Source organism: Rhinolophus sinicus, chromosome 13 (genome assembly GCF_057876585.1).
Source record: "Rhinolophus sinicus isolate RSI-liver-muscle chromosome 13, RSI-T2T, whole genome shotgun sequence".
Classification (NCBI taxonomy): domain Eukaryota; kingdom Metazoa; phylum Chordata; class Mammalia; order Chiroptera; family Rhinolophidae; genus Rhinolophus; species Rhinolophus sinicus.
This window is the reverse complement of record NC_142513.1, coordinates 59,776,000-59,795,434: the sequence shown is the minus strand read 5'-3', so window position 1 is coordinate 59,795,434 and position 19,435 is coordinate 59,776,000. Positions and strand designations below refer to the sequence as shown.

The window sequence follows — 19,435 nt, the reverse complement described above, 5'->3', positions numbered from 1 at the left end:
CTTCTACAATTCAGCTCAGTTCTGACACTGCCTATGGGGAGATAGCATCAGACGCCAGTGCTTACAGGCTCAGCTCTGCACACACAGATGCCAGTTCCAAGTCCAGGTCCCGGGTTACCCACAGCTTCTGTCCGACTTGGCTTTAAATCTGAGGTTCCCATGCATGTTTACCGTGTGTGACAAAAAGATACGATAATGGCTACAGCCAAACATCCCGATGAAGAGATGCGCAGGGCATGGTACGTGGGAGAGGATGAGGAGCTTCCCTCACCAAGAGCGCCACTCTCCCCAAATCGCCATGAACCCCATCCTTTTGGGGTTTTATGGAGGCATCATTACATAGGCACAATTGATTAAATCATAACCCATCCAAAGGAGGGTCCTGGCAGCTCCCACCAGCTCTGAGTGGTTGGTTTTCCCTCCCCTGTCTGTAGGCAGAGATGGACACTTGCAGATAAAAAGGAAAGGCTTCCTCCTTAGGAGTCTTGCCAGTTGTTCTGTTTGGTTGGCAAAAGGAATGCCAAACCAACTCAGAGTCTCCAAACAAACACCCAGACTCATTTGCAGTTTTACCTCAAATTTAAAGGAGAACGTGGTCCCACGGACCTATTCTTCCACTTTTGGTAGCTTGCTTCCTCATGGAGAAGAATGAACTTACAATGATGAATTTTTAGAAACCTCATCTGGGCAGATTCCCCCAAGGACATTAACAGATCAGCCATAGGGAAAACATCCCAGAAGCGTGGCTGTATGACCGAGGGGTGGCCTGCCTGGGAAAATTGTGGTTCCCATCTCCGGCGGGGCCTCGTGGAGGCTGGATGGTCATGGGCGAGGATGCTGCAGAGCTGATTGGCCGGCCTGTAGGGTGTTCCTAATGCTTGTGACTATGAATCCGACGGAACAGGACACTGTGTGTGCCTCTTCATAAGCAAATAGCCAGATGAAAAAGTACCCTAGGCTCTTCTAAATCGAAAACAGGATGTCCATTTTTTTTTCTTAACATGCTTTATTTAGAATTGCCATGTGCTGTTATATCTAAATATTCCAGGTTATTTCATTCCCTCCAGAAACATTTTCTCTCTCTTAAGATACTTTTCTAGTTATTTGTAAAATTATGTATTTATTTGTCCTTTAAAGTCATGTGGACAAAAGATTTTTAGTAGCACTTTTTCCTGTCCGCGTGGTAGAAAACTTAGTCTTCATGTCTTTTTTTTCCATGTCTATAGAAGGTGCTGGGTTAAAGCTAAAAAAAAAAGCTACCTTTAATTAATTACAGTCATAATTTTAATTGTAAAAAAAATCAAGCATTTTATTTGGAAATTTAAAATGTACCCAAAACTAGAGAATGGAATAACGAACCCCCTTATACTCATCACCAGTTTCAAAAATATTTTCCAATTTTATTGAGATATAATTGACATATAACATTGTATTAGTTTAAGGTATGCAACATAATGATTTGCTGTATGTGTATACAGTTGATCCTTGAACAACATGGGGGAATAGGGTCCCGACACCCATGCAGTTGAAAATCTGCATATAACTTTGGACTTCTAAAAAGCTTAAGTTGTCCCTCAGTATTTACGGGGGGTTGTTTTCAAGACCCCCAAAATCCATGGATGCTGAAGTCCTCTATATAAAATGGCGTAGACCAGTGTATACAGTCAGCCTTCCACATCCGCAGACTCCCAACTGTGGATCAAAAATAGTACAGGTATTTCTTGAAAAATAAATCGCGTGTAAGTGGGCCCATGCAGTTGCAACCCGTGTTGTTCAGGTGTCAGTTGTATTGTGAAATGGTTGCTACAATAAGTCTAGATAACATCCATCACCTCACAAAGTTACAATTTCTTTTCTTGTGATGAGACCTTTTAAGATCTACTCTTCTAGCCACTTTCAAATACACAGTACAGTATTGTTAACTATAGTGGCCTTGTTGTTCATTACATTCCCAGAACTTTTTTATCTTAAAACTGGAATTTGATACCTTTTGGCCACCTTCACCCACTTCCAGCACCTGCAATAATTTTCAACATTTTGTGATTTTGTTTCATCTATCCCCCACCTTCCGTTTTTTTTCTAATTCCGATTTACTGATCTCTTTTAAATTCAGTGAAAGGTCTTACCAAGTTCAATCCCAGTGGTGTACTGGTGTGATTCAGATTGCAAGGAGACTGAAAGGAAAGAAGGGCATAAAGGCAGGTGATGGGACAAGGCTAGGGGTCAGGAGCTTTGATTCCTTTCCTACTTGACCCAAACCACCTACTTGACCCTCCTGGCCTGTGAGGACACCTTAGGCCTTGCTCTGTTGGCCAGTTTCCTGTTTAACCTGCCTCTAGGCCAGGCTCCTGCCCTGCCCTGCCACTGCTGAAGTCTTAGCTCAAAAAACCCGATTCTTCCTTTCCGCACTTCCTCTCCATCATTCTGTCATCACCATAAGACGCAAATCAGCTTTTTCTGGAGGAAATAAATGGGCAGCCCCGTTTACCCACATCCAGTTTCTCTAGCCGTGATCTTATTAGCAAAGTTAAAAGGGGAACAGCACTCAACAGACGGCTTCTCTCTCCACGGAACACATGCACCAGGCAGGAAGGTGGGGGTGGGGACAGGCAATTTAAAACTTCTACCTCTGTGTGGGCTTGTGTGGCATTTCCTGGAAAGATAGTAATAATGCTGTTAGGCTTGGGGTCTGCGTTAACCCTTGCAATGCCTGTGCCCATCCCTGAGGATTTGAAGTTGAAATTATTCATTTTATTATGGGAAATTTTAGCTACCAACAAAAGTAGAAAGAATAACAAGCTCCCATATAGCCGTCGCCAGTTTCAGTAATTATCAACATTTTGGCATTTAAAATTTTTGATCACGCATCCTAGTAATATAGTTTTGTATCCCTGATCCAAGTATGTGTGTGTGTTCATAAATTATGTATACATACCACTCTACTGTTAAATCATATACACAAAAAATAGAAAACTAAGTGGAAACAGAGCTTCTAATGTCTTCTCTCTACCCTATTCACATCCTGTATACCCCCTGGGGGGCATACACTGTTCGTAGCCCAATGACTTAGAAACATAATAGTAATTCACCCAACATGTATTGGAACCTGCTGTCACAGGCACTGTGGGTGCTGGGAGGACAGTGCTGGGTCAGGATGAGGGACGGGGCTTGCTGCTGCAGCCACTGGGTCCGCGAGTGTCACCCTGACCTCCCCTGCTGAGAAGCATACGTGAGCACCACTTTCTCATCCGCCTCTTTTTGCACCAGAGCCCCCCTAGCATGAACTCTAGACCCCGCAGTCTGAGCATGTTTCATGCTTTATTGTTCTCTTATTTTGACAGATTATTTAGCCTGGCCCTCCGAGATCATTTTGATTGCTTTGATTTGTGTGTTTGAACTTTTGCTGCCTTAAAAAACAAACAATTTTCTCTGTCATTCTTTAAGAGTCATCTTTCAGCTTAGTGTATCTTCTTAACTTTACTTCCCTTTTACCTTTCATTTAAAAATAAGGACTAGGAAGGGGCAACAGAGGGACATGGTAATGGTCCAGGTCTCAAGTTGGAAGGTTGGGTGCCAGCACCTTCTCAGGTCTGCTTGCTTTTCATAGCCTCTTTTCCTCTTTACAGCAGGACTCACGCAGTCCTTTGGAGAAGACTGGATCCCAGATTCAGTTGCTCATAAAAGGCATCGTCTCCATGCTTCAAAAAACAAAACTAAACAAAAAACAAACTACCCACTCAGGTGATTCAGAGGCTCTGAGGCTCAAATTTCCCTGCAAGATTGGAAGAAGACGAGCCCTAAGATAGTGTAGTCCTGGCCGACTCCTGGGAGAAAAGCCTTGCCTTGTTCCCAGAAGCCGTGAGCCTGACAGGAGATTTATGAACTCAAGACCTCACCCTCTGGCGTGTATAAGCACCAGCTCCTGCCCAGGTCTGACACCGCAGAGGGCAAAGGAAGAGGGTGGGGCCTGCAGTCAGGGAGGGCTGGAAGGCGTAGGCACGTCTGACCCTGGAGATTTATAAAGTATTTTGAATTTCTCTTTAAGTTTTTTTTTTTCTTTTTTGATGGTAGTATAATAGAGTCTGTAACCAAGCTATGAAATCCTTTTTATTTTGCTCAATTTATAAGGTAGAATTAAACAGTCCATTTAACCCCAAGGCAGTGAATTAATAGCCTCTTCTCTGTTGTGGGCAGGTCTTCACAGCTCCCTCTCCTCATCATGAGAACCAAAGGAGGTGCTGGTTGTGGCTGGAATGATCTCCAGCTGGGTTCCCAAGAGAGGCACAGTTGTCCCTTTGTTAGACTTGCCCTTTTAAAAAGAGAGGGCCTATCACATCTTCATGACTTTTTACTTATGTACAGGCCCTGCAAGCTCCAGGAACCTGCCTTCCTCCTACACCTTCCCCAAGAAAAATGTATTCGATACTAGGGGCCAGTCTTTCACACATTTACCAAGAACTAAAGAAGAAAACTAAAGAAGAAGTAAGCATTATAATGGCCAAGCTGGAAGTCCTGTAGAGCAAACTATTGAGTAGAAGTGTGACCTCAGAGCCAGCCAGGCATTAACTCAGCCTCTCTACCACCTTTCCGTCCTGGTAAACTTGCAGCCAGTCTCCTCTCCCACCTGAGCTCTACTGTGGAGGGGAGAGCAGATGAGGACTGAGATATATACAGGATTGAGAATGGCCACCCCCTGAATGAGCACCCCCTGTTTGAGACAGGACATTTTCATGGCAGAAGGAAAAGAGTATGAGAGTTTCTGTTTGGACAAGATGTACATTATGTTTGCTCGTGAGCCATTGGCCAAAGAAAGTCACAAGGCCCTGCCAATGTTCTTTTCAGCCATTTATCCCAGGCTGCAGCTTTCAGAGGTGACATGGCGTGCACGGCAGGTGGATGCTAACAGGTCTCCGTCCCTTGGGGGAGACTTTGGGAGGCTCAGAATGCTGAGAAGCCCCCACTCCAGCTGTCCACAAAAGGACTCTGTAGGGTGGCCTCACTTTTAACAAGATGCGTCCCAGTGTCAACCGCCTGGATATCCATCCTCCTTCTAATGCCCAGTGTTTTAGTCAGCTTGGGTTCCGTAACAGAATACCACAGAGTAGGGGCCTTAAACAACAGAAATTTATTTTCTCACAGCTCCAGAGGTTAGAAGTCCAAAATGAAGATGTCAGCAGGGTTGGTTTCTGGTGAGGACTCTCTTCCTAGCTTGCAGACGGCTGCCTTCTTGCTGTGTCCTCACACGGCCTCTCCTCTGCTGTCTCTTCCTCTTCTTATAAGGACAGTAGTCCTGTTGGATTAGAATGCATCCTCTGACTTTATTTAACATCAGTTACCTCCTTAAGGACCCCATCTCCAAGTACAGTCACGTGGAGGGTTAGAACTTCAACCTGTGAATTTTGGAGGATACAATTTAGTTTGTAAGATCCAGTATCCCTGGGCTAAGGCAGCTTTCACAATACCTAACTCAGTGTTCTCAACAAGCCTGCAAGGAGTTATCAGCATCATCGTTTCCACTTGGCAGATAAGGAAGATGAAGTCATTTCTTAGGAAGTGGAGGATCACGGACTGGAACTGATTTTTTTACTCCAAATCACGTGTTCTTGAACTGCAATATTGGAATGGTGGCCTTATAAACATTAAAAATGAAATACTGCACACTCACTGAATTCATAACTGTAAGGATTATGTAATATATAGAAAAGTGTTCACAAAATAATGTTAAATACAACGGTAGATCACAAAAATATATGTTCTCCAGGCCTAAGGGTACAACCATGTAAAAACTATGGGTAAACTTGAAAGGAACAGAAAAAATGAAGTACTTGGACTTCAGGGTGGCAGGGTTTTCTTTCTTTCTTTCTTTCTTTCTTTCTTTCTTTCTTTTAAGTTGACTTAACAAATACATTTTTAAATAACAGAATTTTAGCTCTAGCAAGCACGAGAAGTTGGATGTTGGTAGAAACACGAGACTCATGTGTCCATTTGTCATTAGCTCTTTTGGGACCCAGAGACTTAGGCGTACCAAACACCCTACTGGCTGGCAGGCTCCTTCCTCTGAAACCTCCTTCAGCGCCAGTGTCCCTGACCAGACATTTGCTCTAACTCATTTGATGAGCAAGGCGGTTCCCTGTGAATTGAGACGGCTGAAGCCAAATACAGTTTGGAAGAAGGTCAGCTACTACAGGACAGAGTTGAAATTGGGCTGCAGTGAGGAAGAAAAGTAAATATCAAAGGCAAGCAAAGACTGTCCCCCAAAAAACTGAGTCCAAGCAGTACAGGATTGGCACCAGCAGGGGTTAATGCAAAAGCGGCAAGTGTACATAGCAAATATGTGCGTAATAGGGACTCTAGAAGACATTCCAAAGCTTTCTAGAGACCCTCAGCCCTACCCCTGTAGGCTGGTCTCCAGGAGCCTGGTCTGGCAGTAGTTGTGCTGTACGTTATGTGTCCAAGGACATTTACTTTACTGTGGTGAATATATGACTATTACCAGAGAATCCTCCCCTTTTCCTTTATCCTGGAACGAAGTCATCTGTCTCTTAAACTCATGTCTACTTTTTAGACAGATCTGCTAATAAAGCGTGCTGTGCATCCTCTCGATTACGAAGGTATTTCATGTGTCACTAGAATAGTGTGCTCTGTCGTCTGAGGTCCACATCCAGCTTCCTCACAGTGGACATTTTTCTCCCAGGCCCAGACATTATTCCTTATTAAGATCTCTGTGTTTTAGGAGCTAATGGATTTAGATTATAAAAACAGATTGAAACTGTTAAACTAAATTAGCCCAGACGTTTTATCAGACCACTCAGGAGAAAAAGGAGTAATTCCCAAATCCAATATGAGAAAATCCATATGTTTAACAAAGGAAAATGAGCGATCAATTCTTAGCTAAAGGATCCCTATAAAAACATATTCCAGCAAAGGATTCCTTTCATAGTAAGCGAGCTATTTTACATATGATTCAATTTAACTAAAAGAAAGAGTGTTCATATATTTCACTAACACATCTCTCTGTATGCAACGTGCATACACATTGCCCCATTATTTGAGCTATAACGGTCCAGCCGAGGATTTGCTCTCTGACAGCCCAAAATGTTGTCCTTTATGATGCCATTCTCAAAAATGAAGAATATACCCCAAGCACCCCTTAGCAAAGGATTTTGGATTTACTGCCCATAGATAGATTCATCGTGAATTTCTGTGTACTTTCATTTGTGCCATTTTGGAAATAACGAGATACATGTTTTCCACTTGTATTTAGCGCATATTCCTTTTCTCTTCTTCACTTGGGTTACAGACTCAAATGTCTGACCCAATGAGTCAATAAAGTGGTCTGGTGTTAGAATTAGGAGCCTGAGAGTGGGCGTCCCACTTACAGAGAGCAGCCACTCAGTGTCAGCCCATCGCTGCCATGTGGGACCAGTGTGGCCAAGAGTTTTGACTGTGTACTGGAAGTCCCTGAGGATGGATTTTTAAACATTGTCAATTCAATCGAAATTTTAAAAAGAAACTGTACAGAACAAATAGTCCCCAGTCAATAGCTATCGCATTGTATTTCTGACACTGTATCTGTGTTTCTGGACAGGTATCCAGTTTATTCTGTCTTAAATGTACCTCATTTACATTTCAAGTATACTTCCTAGTTTCTGGGATTTGATATATGAATCCATAGTCCCCTGATTCTCCACCGCCAAACTCTGACAATTCTTAATATATAATTCTTTCAGCTCTCATCTTAACACACTGAAGACTATTTTTAATTATTCTATAACTACAGAAATGGCTCTGTGTGCTACATTATTTTATTTAGCTTGACTCAGGCACAGTCATACACATATACAGACATACAGTAAAATTACAAAATCAGTCTTGACCTTTGTTGTGTTATCAATTGTTGTCCTAGTGGCAACGTCATGGTCACAGGCCAACTCTTCTTCCCTTCTCTCTGCAGCCGTCATTTCATCAAGCTGACAGCTTGCGGGGAACCCGCCACCACGGGCTGGTGGAAAGGCCATCCAGGACGCGCTTCCACCCCCTTCACCGAAGGTCTGGGGACAAGCCAGGACGACAGATATCCTTTCTCATTGTCTGAAGAGAGGATACGTTTTGAAATGTTTGGAAGGTTTTCAGGATTTATCTTCTCTGCAATTCCTCTTTGGCCTCAAAAATCTTCATTTTATCTGATGAATGGAGGCAATAAAAAATAAGTGAGTTGGAAACTAGCAACATCTCTGCAGCCAAAAATTGGAAAGATCATGGTACGTGTTTACTTTACGAAAACATCAGTAAAGTTCACTTTAATGAAGTAACTGAACATAAACAACATGTAACTGCAAGGCTTTCTCAGCATTTTCTTGAGAAATCAGCAAGTTCAGAGTTAAACCTGACTTTGAATGAGCTTCGAGAAATTTAGTTTATCTAGCTAAAACAGATACACAGATATGTGATTTATTGTTATTTCTGTTGACTAGCTGACCTGCTCTTAGAACTTGCAGAAGACGTTTCATATGATTTTCTATTTATGGAGTTTCAAACTCAGTAAGTGACAACTAAAATATAAAGCTGGTATTTAAGAAAATTCTCGTACAATAATGTATCCTCCTATGCTGTTAACTAGGAATAAAGACACAGAGGTTGTGAATTCACCTGACAGTTTTAGTTGACCAGTCCTTACCAGGGGCTGAGGTGGGGTCCTCTGCTGGATGACCATCAGCACTGTGCCGAGGGCTTTGGGGGCACAGGAGGAGCTGGATTTTGTGGGAGAGGACATAGAATAAGCATAGAGGGGCCTGTCACTTCACTCTTCTCACACATGGAGAGAGGGAGGCGCTGAGAGGCGGGGTGAGTCTTACTGCTGAGCTGAATTCCTGGCAGTGATGGTCGAATTGGCTTCAGGAGCCTAGAAACCAGGAAGTGGGGGGAAGGGCGCTCATGTTGACTGAGCACCTACCCATGCCAGGCACTGTGCTGGGCAGCGTCGATGTCATTTCGTCTTGAAAACTCACTGAGCAGTTTATTGTTTTAACCCCAATTTTCCAGTGAGGAAACTGAGCGTCAGAGTTGCTTGCCTAAGATTCCAGTGCTGAGTTTGGAGGGGCCCTGATTCAGCCCAGGTCAAGCTGACTCTGGGCCTGGGCCCCCCTCACTGCACCACACCATCTGCTCAGACGTGCCTGGGAGGAGTTGTGGGGGCACAGAGGAAGTGCTGCTTTTCTTGCCCTCAGGCTTCTTGCAGTTTTTCATGTATTTGGAGGCAAGGACCATGACCTCAGGGAACGTTTATTTGTTCCTCTCTTCTGCCCCCGGGGACCCACCACATTCAATCTACCGAGTACCCTGACTTCTGACTCATGTGGCCATTTTCAAGGAAAGTGAAGATGACAACTGATGTTGAGAATCCCTTTCTGGAATGTGTGATAACTTTTACATAGAATGCGAAAGGGAAAGGAGAATTGAGGCAATTCTTCAGTTAATTCACATACGTGACATATGTGTGGTACATCAAACCGTTCTCCAAATTGCTTGGAATTTTCAGGCAAAAGACTGTTTCTTTGCTTGATTTAACAATATATCTTTTTCTAATTTCTCAATTCCTCTTTCTATGTAGTTGTTCTTTCTAAATTTGTGTGTGTGTGTGTGTGTGTGTGTGTGTGTGTGTGTCTGTCTGTCTGTGTGTGTAGCTACCTCAGATCCTTTTTGCAGCAAGTGTAGTCTAAATATATACACATACTTGCAGCTTTTATAATGGAAGGAATACTTTGGAAGAGGAGGCATGTTCATTCGCCCAACGACTTACACACCTACTGTGTGAGGTACCATTGTAGACACCGCAGACATTACAATGAACATAGATGGTCCCTGTCCTCAGGTTGTTTATCGTTCAGTCCGAGAGGCAGCGAGGCGAGGACTCAGCCGCAGCAGTGTGGTGAGCTGCAGCTGAGACAGCTCGGGCGGTATGAGCTCATAGGAGGGGCGGCCTGAAGCAGTCCTGACAGGATGGAGACGGCATCTGGAGGAAAATCTGAGGTTTGAAGGATAAGAAAGAAGTAAGGGGATAGTGTGTTCATTTATTCAACAGATATTTCCAGAGTCCTTTCTCTGTATGAGGCACACTGTTCTCAGCACTGTGGACTCGGATGAATAGGACAGACGTGTCCCTGTCTTCTTGCGTTTACAGCCCTATGGGAAATGACAGATAGCAAAAAGTAAAACATGATTAAGGAAAATAATTTCAGTTGGCTGTAAGTGATGTAGAGAGGAAAGTAGCTGGGAAGGGAATGTTCCAGGCAGAGTCCCAGAGGGGAGACTACACTGTGTGTTCAGGGGACTCTGTCTCTTTTCAGGTAACATATTACTGACCTCAAATGTGGATCAACTTCTGAAAGCAATAGCAGAGCAGATCAGTTCTGTAGGCCGGCCAGCGGCCGGGGAGAAGAAGCAAAAACCCAGTTAGTATAGAGATAAATGAAAGTCGTTCAGCGACCAGTACAAGTCTTGTGATTCACAAATCACAAGCTGTCTCACTGTCTTCTCTTCTTAAACACCTAATTGGGACTGGACATCTGCTGACTCCAAAAATAGTTCTTTAGCGTAGGCCTGCTCATTAATGAACAGCGAGCGAAGTCCCTTCTGAGCAATCAAGGGACCATGAGCACCCAGTAAAATATAAAAGTTGGATGATTTTATGTTGAAGATATTAATGTGTATGGGAGAACTTGAAGGAAGAGGGCTGTGAGTCTCTTTCTTTTCGTGCCTTCATCTGATTTTGAAATAATTTGCTTAAAATAGTTGCCTTTCACACTTGTATATTACCCCCTTAATGAAGTTTTATCGTTTGAAAGCATTAACACTGGTTTGAATCATTGTTAGAACAAAAAGAAAAAATGTGTTCAGAATTCTCTTGTGACAGCTGTTTCTTGGCCGGGGTGTTGTTTTAGAATGGGCAGACTTGCCTGCACCAGGGTTCAGCCCTATGATACAATGATCTCAGATGAAACGAACATTGTTTAACAAATATCCCAGCTTCTTCCCAGAGTGGGTAGCCGGGGAGATGCCATCTGCGGTGGGCGGCATAACCGCAGAGGAGGCTGGTGCAGTGGGCTTGGCTGTTGGCATGAGTGGCCCCCACAAGCAAAGACCAGGGCACTGGCTACTGGGGCTCTGCCTGGGCCTGCACTAAGGCCGAGGAGAGGCACGACCCATGAGAATTCCAAATAGGAGCTCTGCTGTCTTTCTGCAGCTGCTCACGTCTTCACCAGCCCTTCTCAGTCCTCACTCCAGGGCAGTTAACATGGACCCCAAATACTGTCTTGTTGAATTTCTGAACCGTTAACATAAGTTGACAGCAAATGTAAAAGTATCTCAGACCTATAGGTAATACATTGGAAAAGAAGGGAAAACACTGGTGAATGATAGCAAATGCCTTACTCTAAAAGAGAGGTGTTTTTAGAAAGAGTAAAATGAATATTTAGGAAATTTCTGATTTATATTCCCAAGAAGGTTTGAGAGTATACTGCATCTAGGAAACTAGTGTGAACACTCGTGAAGAGATGCCTTAAGACCTGCCACAGTTAGAAATGGCTTTCCTCTTTGGAATAGGCCTTGCTTTGATTCTTTTCATACAAGGAGATGAAAATGTGGGGACATCGGTTTATAGGACACTGTTTCTTTGAAGTACCTGGGCTGTTAACATTTGAGAAACACTGTACTATCCTTGGAGCTTCAGTTAATGTTAGGGCTCCGAGAAGCCCTGCAGTTGAGAAGCTTCTTATCTTTAACCCAAGGTTTCCAAAATTTATTTGATCACAAGACCCAGTTTTTACCTAACACCCATTAGAGATTTCCATCTCAAAAGACAAGGAAATGCTTGTTTTCCGTTTTAAGGAGAAAATATTCAGACTTTAAAAGTCCACATGCCACCTATTTGTCACTCGTGTGCTGAGGCAAACAGGAAAATATTCTCATATACGCGAAGACTCAGAAAGATCCCACTGAGACACTTCCCCTAACACTCGACTTTCAGATGTGCTCTAGCAGGACATAGTTGGAGGTAAAGGACAAGAGGAAGTAGAATGATGGTGAAGACATGGTTGAGAAATTACAAAGGAACCAAATTGTGACCCGTTTTATATATTAAATCTGACCCTGCCACTCATCTTGGTGGGTGGGTTCGATTAAGCAGATTCCAAGTTCACTTATCCCGCCAGCTGCATGGAAGGTCAGGCCTGCCCCACAGACTCGGACTCTGTTAGAACAGAGTTCCAGAAGGTAGGAGAGAAAATGGCAGGCCCCCAGGCAGGTGCGCTTACCACAGGGAACAGGAAGCCGAAAGAAGAACCCTCCGTGCTCACCACCCACGACGCAGGCAGCACAAAAAAGAGATGGGTGGAACTTCGGAGCTTCTGTGGCTCAGCGACCCCACCCTCGGGTAAACGGGCCAACAGATGTGCTGTCTTATCAACAGCAGAGCTACTCCCCTTCCTTTGGGGAAGAGTGAGTAAGAACTTTCCCTCTGACACTCCCGAGTAGGGAAGGAGTAAGAGTCCCCTCGTCGAAGGACTGACTGAGGCAGGAACGGGAGAGGGATTTTCCTTTGCAGGACTGCAGGGAGTTGGAGAGAGAACACACGGGGTTCACTGAGGTTCCCAACCTGGGCGAGCAGCAGGTGGATGGCGCCCTCCTTCAATATGATGGATTGTATGTAACATTAGCGTCAGAAAGATGAAAATGCTACCGTACCTCAACACTGAAATAATCGATGTTCGATCATTATATTCCTATTACCCTGCTGCGTTCTGATTTGTATTACCAGGGCCGGATAATTGGACTTGATGAATTCAAGGATGGAAGTTGTACTGAGCGAAGTGGTTAATTTCTGCTTCATGAAATTAAGCTTTTCTGGATAGAGATTCATCAAACTCTAAAGAAAAGAGAAAGACAGATACCCACAGGTTACAAGATTCAGGGCCTCCTGCCTCATGGCTCTGCCGACTAAAATACTGCTATGTTTTACCTCTGAGAGGGCCTTCGTATTTCTTTATCTTGTATTTTTATCACCTTTTCCTCTTCTGCCTCCTACTGTGGTCTCTTATCTGTACTTCATATAATTACGCCTAACAGTTAATGTTGAAGAAATGTCTCTCTTTTGAAAAATCTCTGTTTTAGTGTATTGACGCAGGTTCAGGTTAAGAAATAAGATAACTAGACACGACAAAATTAATACACAGAAAGCGGAACTTGTGATCATAATGCTCGGGCAAAGGAAACATTTCTCGCTGAGTGGTTAAGAGTTCATTAGTGGCCATATTTTATTGATGCCAGATTCTGTGTTTACCTGCAGTGGCCACCCAGCCTATGTGTAGGTCCTGTTTCCTTCCGAGCCCAAACACGACGGCTTCTTTTATAGAGAATCATTGATGATGTTTTAGCAGGAGAATAATACTAAAAATGTTTTAGAAGACTATTCTGTGGGTGTAATTACCTAAATTAACCAAAATGTCTCTACTGCACTCAGCATGTATAGCGCAGCGTCACGTTTGTTTCTCCACGCATCTGGAATATGTTCTCAGTCATGCTAGGCCCGCTGAAGAATGCGGAGTTTATAGAACAGAGGCCCTGACAACATAAGGAAGTTTGCGTTTCTCTGCAATCTAATGCAGCTCTCTTTTGGTCATAAGTAGCAAGAACCCTCCTTAACCTGAAAAAAAGAAATTTATTGGCTTTTGTCACCCAAGGGTTAGATCTAGGGCTTCATACAACAGCATTGAGACTCTGTACCTGCGAGATGCCACCTCTGTGTTGCTGTCATATGTAGGTAGGCTTTCACCACCCCAACTGGGGCAGCTGCTTTTTCTCCCCTCAAAAGCACTCTCTTTGGACCTGTTTGTGTCCTAAGCCCATCCGTGAACCAATAATTATTTCTAGGGAATAAGGCACTGTGACTAGAAGTACTAGGCCTGGGTACCTCCCGTGGGACAGGGAGGCCTGCATAGAATGACAGCGTTACCAGCTTTGGGTGGCATTGGAGGGAGTTCTTAAAAACAAGCGAGGCTAGACAGGCATAAAAAATAAGAAACATCCCGCATGAATCATGCAAAGACGGTGCTGGTTAGAAGATAGAGGAATGGACTTTCCAGAGGAAGCTGATAAGAGAAAGTGTGGAGGAAGAGCTGTTGGGTGTAGAGATGAAGATAAGAGCCAAAAACTCAGTTGTTTAACTCTCCACAAGTCCAGTGTCTTAATTCTGCTTCACCTTTTCATTATGTTTATTTTTCCTTTATTAAAAATTCTACTTTGATGGTAGTACTTTTGGAGCCAACTACTCCTCTCAGCCCCTGGATGAAAGCTGGCCAAGGTAAGCAAGCCATATTTTAAAGATATGATGGGCATGTGTTGTTTTTGGATGCTTTTACTTTATTTTATCAACCTTGAATGCTGTTTTAGAAATTTCTAATATAAAGCGTAGAATCTTGTTTTCTCTTATAAAACAAGCTTTTCGTGTCTAATCATGGCTTATATGAAAATCTAAACTGAAAAGTTATTTAAATAAATCCAGAGCTTCATTTTTAAAACCATGCAGAAACACATTTGGAATACATTTACCAATGTGATACTCTGAGTTGGTGTTCTTATAGTTGAGACATGGAGAAATAGTTGCCTGTCCTCAGGTGTTTTAGTCCGCTGCTGAAAGGAACGTAAGCTTTGGTAAGCTCCCCAGATGGTAGTTTGCACAGTGGATTTGATTTAGGGTCTGTCTGAGTACTTTGGTATACAGAGGGCACATAATTTAAAAAACTGAGTGTTTTTTAGTACAGAGGGTAACAGCATGTAAAATTAACTGAAAACTATGTGTGCGGTATCATCTTCAAATCACCAGGTCAGATTTAGGAGGCATTTGAGTTGTGCGTACTGAAAATATGGAGCTCTCTGGGCTGAGATCTACTCTCCATCTGTTGTCTGGGCACGTGCTGCCCCGGTACTCACTGTGGGTCACGTGGGCAGGACCTGGGGAGGGCCGCGTGAGGGAGGGCTGGCCTACCTCAAGTAGGTTTTCAACTGCCTTCTAGAATCTTAGGACCCAAGGTTGTAGGATCAATGCAATACTTTCTCTTAAATCATAGAAAGATGATATTTTAAAATATCAAACTGATATTTTAAAATTTTATATCCAGGAAAAAATGTCTTATGCTTTTCAGGCATGAGGATTAGTTGGATGAATATTTTCATTCCCTGGGTAACTATACCGGTTACATTCCTCTTCACGGCCCTCTGTATGGGAATGCGACGGTTTTGCACCTAGGATCGCCCTGCACACACATTTGGGCTTTGTTAAGGGGTAACTTTTTTCCACATCTGAAGCAAGACCTCATGTCACCTAGAGAGGGTCGATCATAGATGTGAACCATTTCCCGAGGCATTCAAAGGTGCTTGTTCACCCCTCTTTTTTTAATCCCTTATATACCCAGCTCGCTAATCCCATTCTCATGGATTTATGGTAGTTTTTATCGTAGAAATCAGAAATCATAGAACTGGAGAGATCATTCAGTCTGATCTCATTTTAGTAATGATGAGCAAAATGAGCATTTTGAAATGACTTTCCTCAGGCCGTGCAGAGAGGCGAGTGGAAGAGTCAGTTCTCACACCCAGGTCTGAGTCTCTCCTTCGCTTCCTGTGGATTGAACGACTTTTCTTTTTATGTTATTGTGGTTTTTAAAGGCAGCAGCCTCCTTGGAAAGAAGAAAAGCATCCTGGGTTCAGGCTGACATCTGCACTTAACAGGTACGTGGGTTGTTTCCTAGTAGAAATAACTTTTAAAGAACAATCCGTGTGATTGTCCTGATGTTCTTTGTCTGTTGTCCAGTTGCTGGAGGATGTTCATATCAGCTGTGTTTATATGAAGCGTTAAAAACCCCCAGACCTCCCACCATTTACTGAATGTCCACAGGGGACAGTATAGCGCAGTGTAAAAGCTGGGGTCTGGGGTGAGACTGGAGTTTGACTCTTACTGTGTGACTCTGAACAAGTTATTTGACTTCTCTGGGCCTTGGTTTACTCATCTAGAAAAGGGAGATAACAGTACTTAACCAAGGGGTGGTTATGAAGAGTAAATAAGATACTATGTGGGAGGAAGGGTAAGTATTCAATGCGCGTTAGCTATTGTTACGATCACTTTGGGCCAGACTCTAGTGGTAAGTGTTCTACGTAGGTCATTTTTTCGATCCTAGTAACATCCTGTAAGAATGCAGTTTTTCTTCTGTTCTAAGAGGTTAAATGACTTGTCCAAGGCCACTTAGCTAATATGTGATGGAACCAGGATTAAAAAACAACAAGCGACTTTGTATAGTGCAAAATTGTAAACATAAACAGAAGAGAGAAGAAGAAGAGTTAAACCAAGTTCCTTGTGCCCATCTTTCAGCCTCAGTCCTTACCAGCATTCCGCCAGTCTTGTGTCTTCTCTGCCCCCCGCTTCTCACTCCCAGCCCACCACCAGCCAGATATAGTTTTTCACCTGTAACTATCTCTAACACTATAAGGCTGATAAGAACCTTTTAAAAAAACACACGCATATCCACAATGCCATGATTACACTTAACAAAATTAACAATAATTCCTTAATATTATCTAATACCCAGTCTGTATTCAGATTTTCCTAGGGAGCACCCTTCTAGCTGTTAGCTGGGATGCGGACTGATTCATGAATTGCTTAATAAAGGATCTTCAAAGGAAAAAACAAACAAGCAGAAAAAAAATGTTTTTCCCCAGTTGTGTCTGCATTTGATGATATTTTCTTTTGAGTCTCTTTGAATCTGTAACGGAGTTGGAATCTGAGCCCAGGGCTCTCTGATCCCAGAGTCCATGCTCCTCCCTTTGTAACACGCAGGTTCTGAACTGCTTCTCCCTCGTCTGAACACAGCACAGCCATGGTGCACAGCCAGGCCACGCGGCTCAATGGCCACACAAGGCCATCGCCAGGAGCGGACCACAACGCAGCATTTTAGCGCAATTTGTAGTCCACAAGTTCTTTTTATGGCAGACGGTTTGACCCTTGGATGAGATAATGATCGTGTCTTAGCGACAAGGCTGTGTGAATTGGAGCTGTCTGGGGGAATTTCAGAAATATGCTATAGATCCGCGGTTCCTAAACTTTTTGTCTTCGGACTCCTTTACAAACTTCAAAACCATGGAGGCCCTAGAGTGTTGGTTTATGTGGGTGTATCTGTTGGTATTTATCTATTGGTATTAGAAATTAAATTGAGAAATTTTAAAGAGCCACTTATTAATGAATTTTAAAATAGCAAAATAAAAATAATAAACCTATTACATGTTAACATAAATAACATTTTTTTAAGAAACAGAATTATATTTTCCCAAACAAAAATTTTACTGAGAAGAGCCATTGTTATACTGTTGACAAATGTGTTGAAGGTAGCTGAATTCTCTCCTTACACATTCAGTCTGGTGACATCACACGTCACATTGCTACTAGAAAACTCCACTGCGCTCGTCAGAGAACCAGAGTGAAAGGGCAGAGAACATTTTAGTATTATCTTGAAAGTCGTCTTGACCTGCGCTTGCCCTGAAAGGGTTTGAGAACCCTTTCGGTGGTCCTTCATGGAGGAGGGGTTATTGTCAGTGGAGAAAAAGCAAGTGCAGCCTCAGAGAATGTACTTGTCCGAGCGAGGAAGAGTGTGCAGGCCTTAGAGGAAGCCATGAGTCCGAGGCCCGCCTTGCTGAGATAGAGCATGATGCCATCAGCTTCAAGGTGTACGGCTGTGCGCGCACAGCTTACAATCATGTTGGCTGTGGGCGATCCTCAGGGGCTATTGTTGATGTGAAGGACTTCAGGGAGATCCAGCCCCTCGTTTATGGGTTATTGTAAGTGGATCAGCCTTCCCTTCTCTCCTGCTGGTCATTTTCAGCTAAGAATATTGCGTTTTCACTAAGGAAAAATGGATTTTCAGCCAGACTCTCTCTTCCCCCTTTAGGACCAATTCTGATTCTGCCCTTCACACGAGTGCTCTGAGCATCAAGCCCCAGGACCCCTATGGAGGAGGAGGCCAGTCGGCCTGGCCGGCCCAGTACCTGGGTAAGACACGCAGGCCCCTGCCCACAGCGGCTGTGCTTTGTCCTCTAGGAGCTTCGGTGGTGTGTGCACTTGCCCAGCCTGGGAGTCTGCAGAGAAGATGCTCTCGGTGGGGAAATATGTGTATGTTCTCGATGAAATGAGAATGGAACTTATGCAGAGCAGCCGCGAACACACACTAGATGCTGACATCTAACCTGCACACGAAACAAGGCTGCCTTCCCGGGGGTTATAATCGAGTAGGAACAATGGTTTTGAATTATCCGTTCCACATGCCAGTCAATATTCCAGATTGACTCTTAGTCCATAGTCAGGTAGGACTTTGTGTTTGGTCTTGAAATAGGCGAATAAATCTTCAGCTAAGATGACACTAGCTTTTCTGGTGTCCTTTACTTTTTAGACAATTCAAAGCCTAAATAGTCTGTTCTTTCTGAGACAACAGTCCTGGTCTTATTTTCTTGCATATAGTAGGAATAGGATTTAGTAATAGCTTTTGCTGTATTTGTTCCCTTGGTGCAGTTCAGAGATGACCACATTTGCCTAAACAGGTGTTTTCTTGTAAAGTGTGAGATCTTTTGGAATCGGTTAGGGCCATCTAGCCATGTTTCCACACATGGGAAGAGGAGAGTAAAGCTAGCAGTTTTGTTGGAATTGGATATGGGCTAGAGAAGTGGGATACCTGGGGAGATGGAATTTTTTCGCTTCAGGATAAGTAGAGATGGGAGTAGATGAACAAAGCCTAAGAGAAGCAGAAACTGTGGTCAGTGGGGGCCTGTGAGTGCAGCAAGATCTTAGTCTTCCTGACTGAGAGGGAAGCAGACTGATAGATTTTCACCCTGGAAGCCCCAATAAAGAGCTGCATTTCTGCCTCTGGCATTCCTTCGTTTGCGTTGCCCTCTGAGCAAAGTTTACTCTAGAAAGGGCCAAAGGCCTGAAGAGAACAAGGAAATCAGAGGTAATGTAAGTAAGGAGCTTTGGAGGCTTGCATGCAAAGAGAAAAGAAGGTAACTAAAGAAAATGATTAAATGAGTGGAGTATTTATGCTCAGCGTGAGCTAGCCTCTGAAGGAAGAGGTGAGATGTCAGAAGGTGTAAGTGAGGATGAATAAGAAAAGCAAAAGAATGTAAATGTTGATCCCGGTAGGCTGAGCAATAGGAAAAGCAGAAAAAGAAAGAAATCCTAGAGCAGAATTCCTTGGTTGAGTTAAGAATCATGGTGGGTGCTCCTTTTCACATTAGCAGTTAAAAATTGTTGGGCCACAGGATCTGACAGCCATGGAGGGTGCGCTGCCCTCCAGCTTGAATGTCTGAACCGTGTGGCTGCTTCTTACAGTTGCCTTGCGAGTATAGC

General features: G+C 43.5%; 1 protein-coding gene across 2 annotated transcripts in view; it reads left to right on the top strand.

Moving 5' to 3' along the window:
- CRTC3 (CREB regulated transcription coactivator 3) overlaps nt 1-19,435 on the top strand; it is a 78,532-nt gene that overhangs the window by 39,565 nt on the left and 19,532 nt on the right. For both annotated transcript variants that reach the window (XM_074318253.2, XM_019716109.3), the window contains exons 3-6: nt 7,955-8,074; nt 14,295-14,356; nt 15,718-15,780; nt 17,988-18,088. In XM_074318253.2, the coding sequence (XP_074174354.2) occupies nt 7,955-8,074; nt 14,295-14,356; nt 15,718-15,780; nt 17,988-18,088 (346 nt within the window). The remainder of the gene's footprint in view (nt 1-7,954; nt 8,075-14,294; nt 14,357-15,717; nt 15,781-17,987; nt 18,089-19,435) is intronic.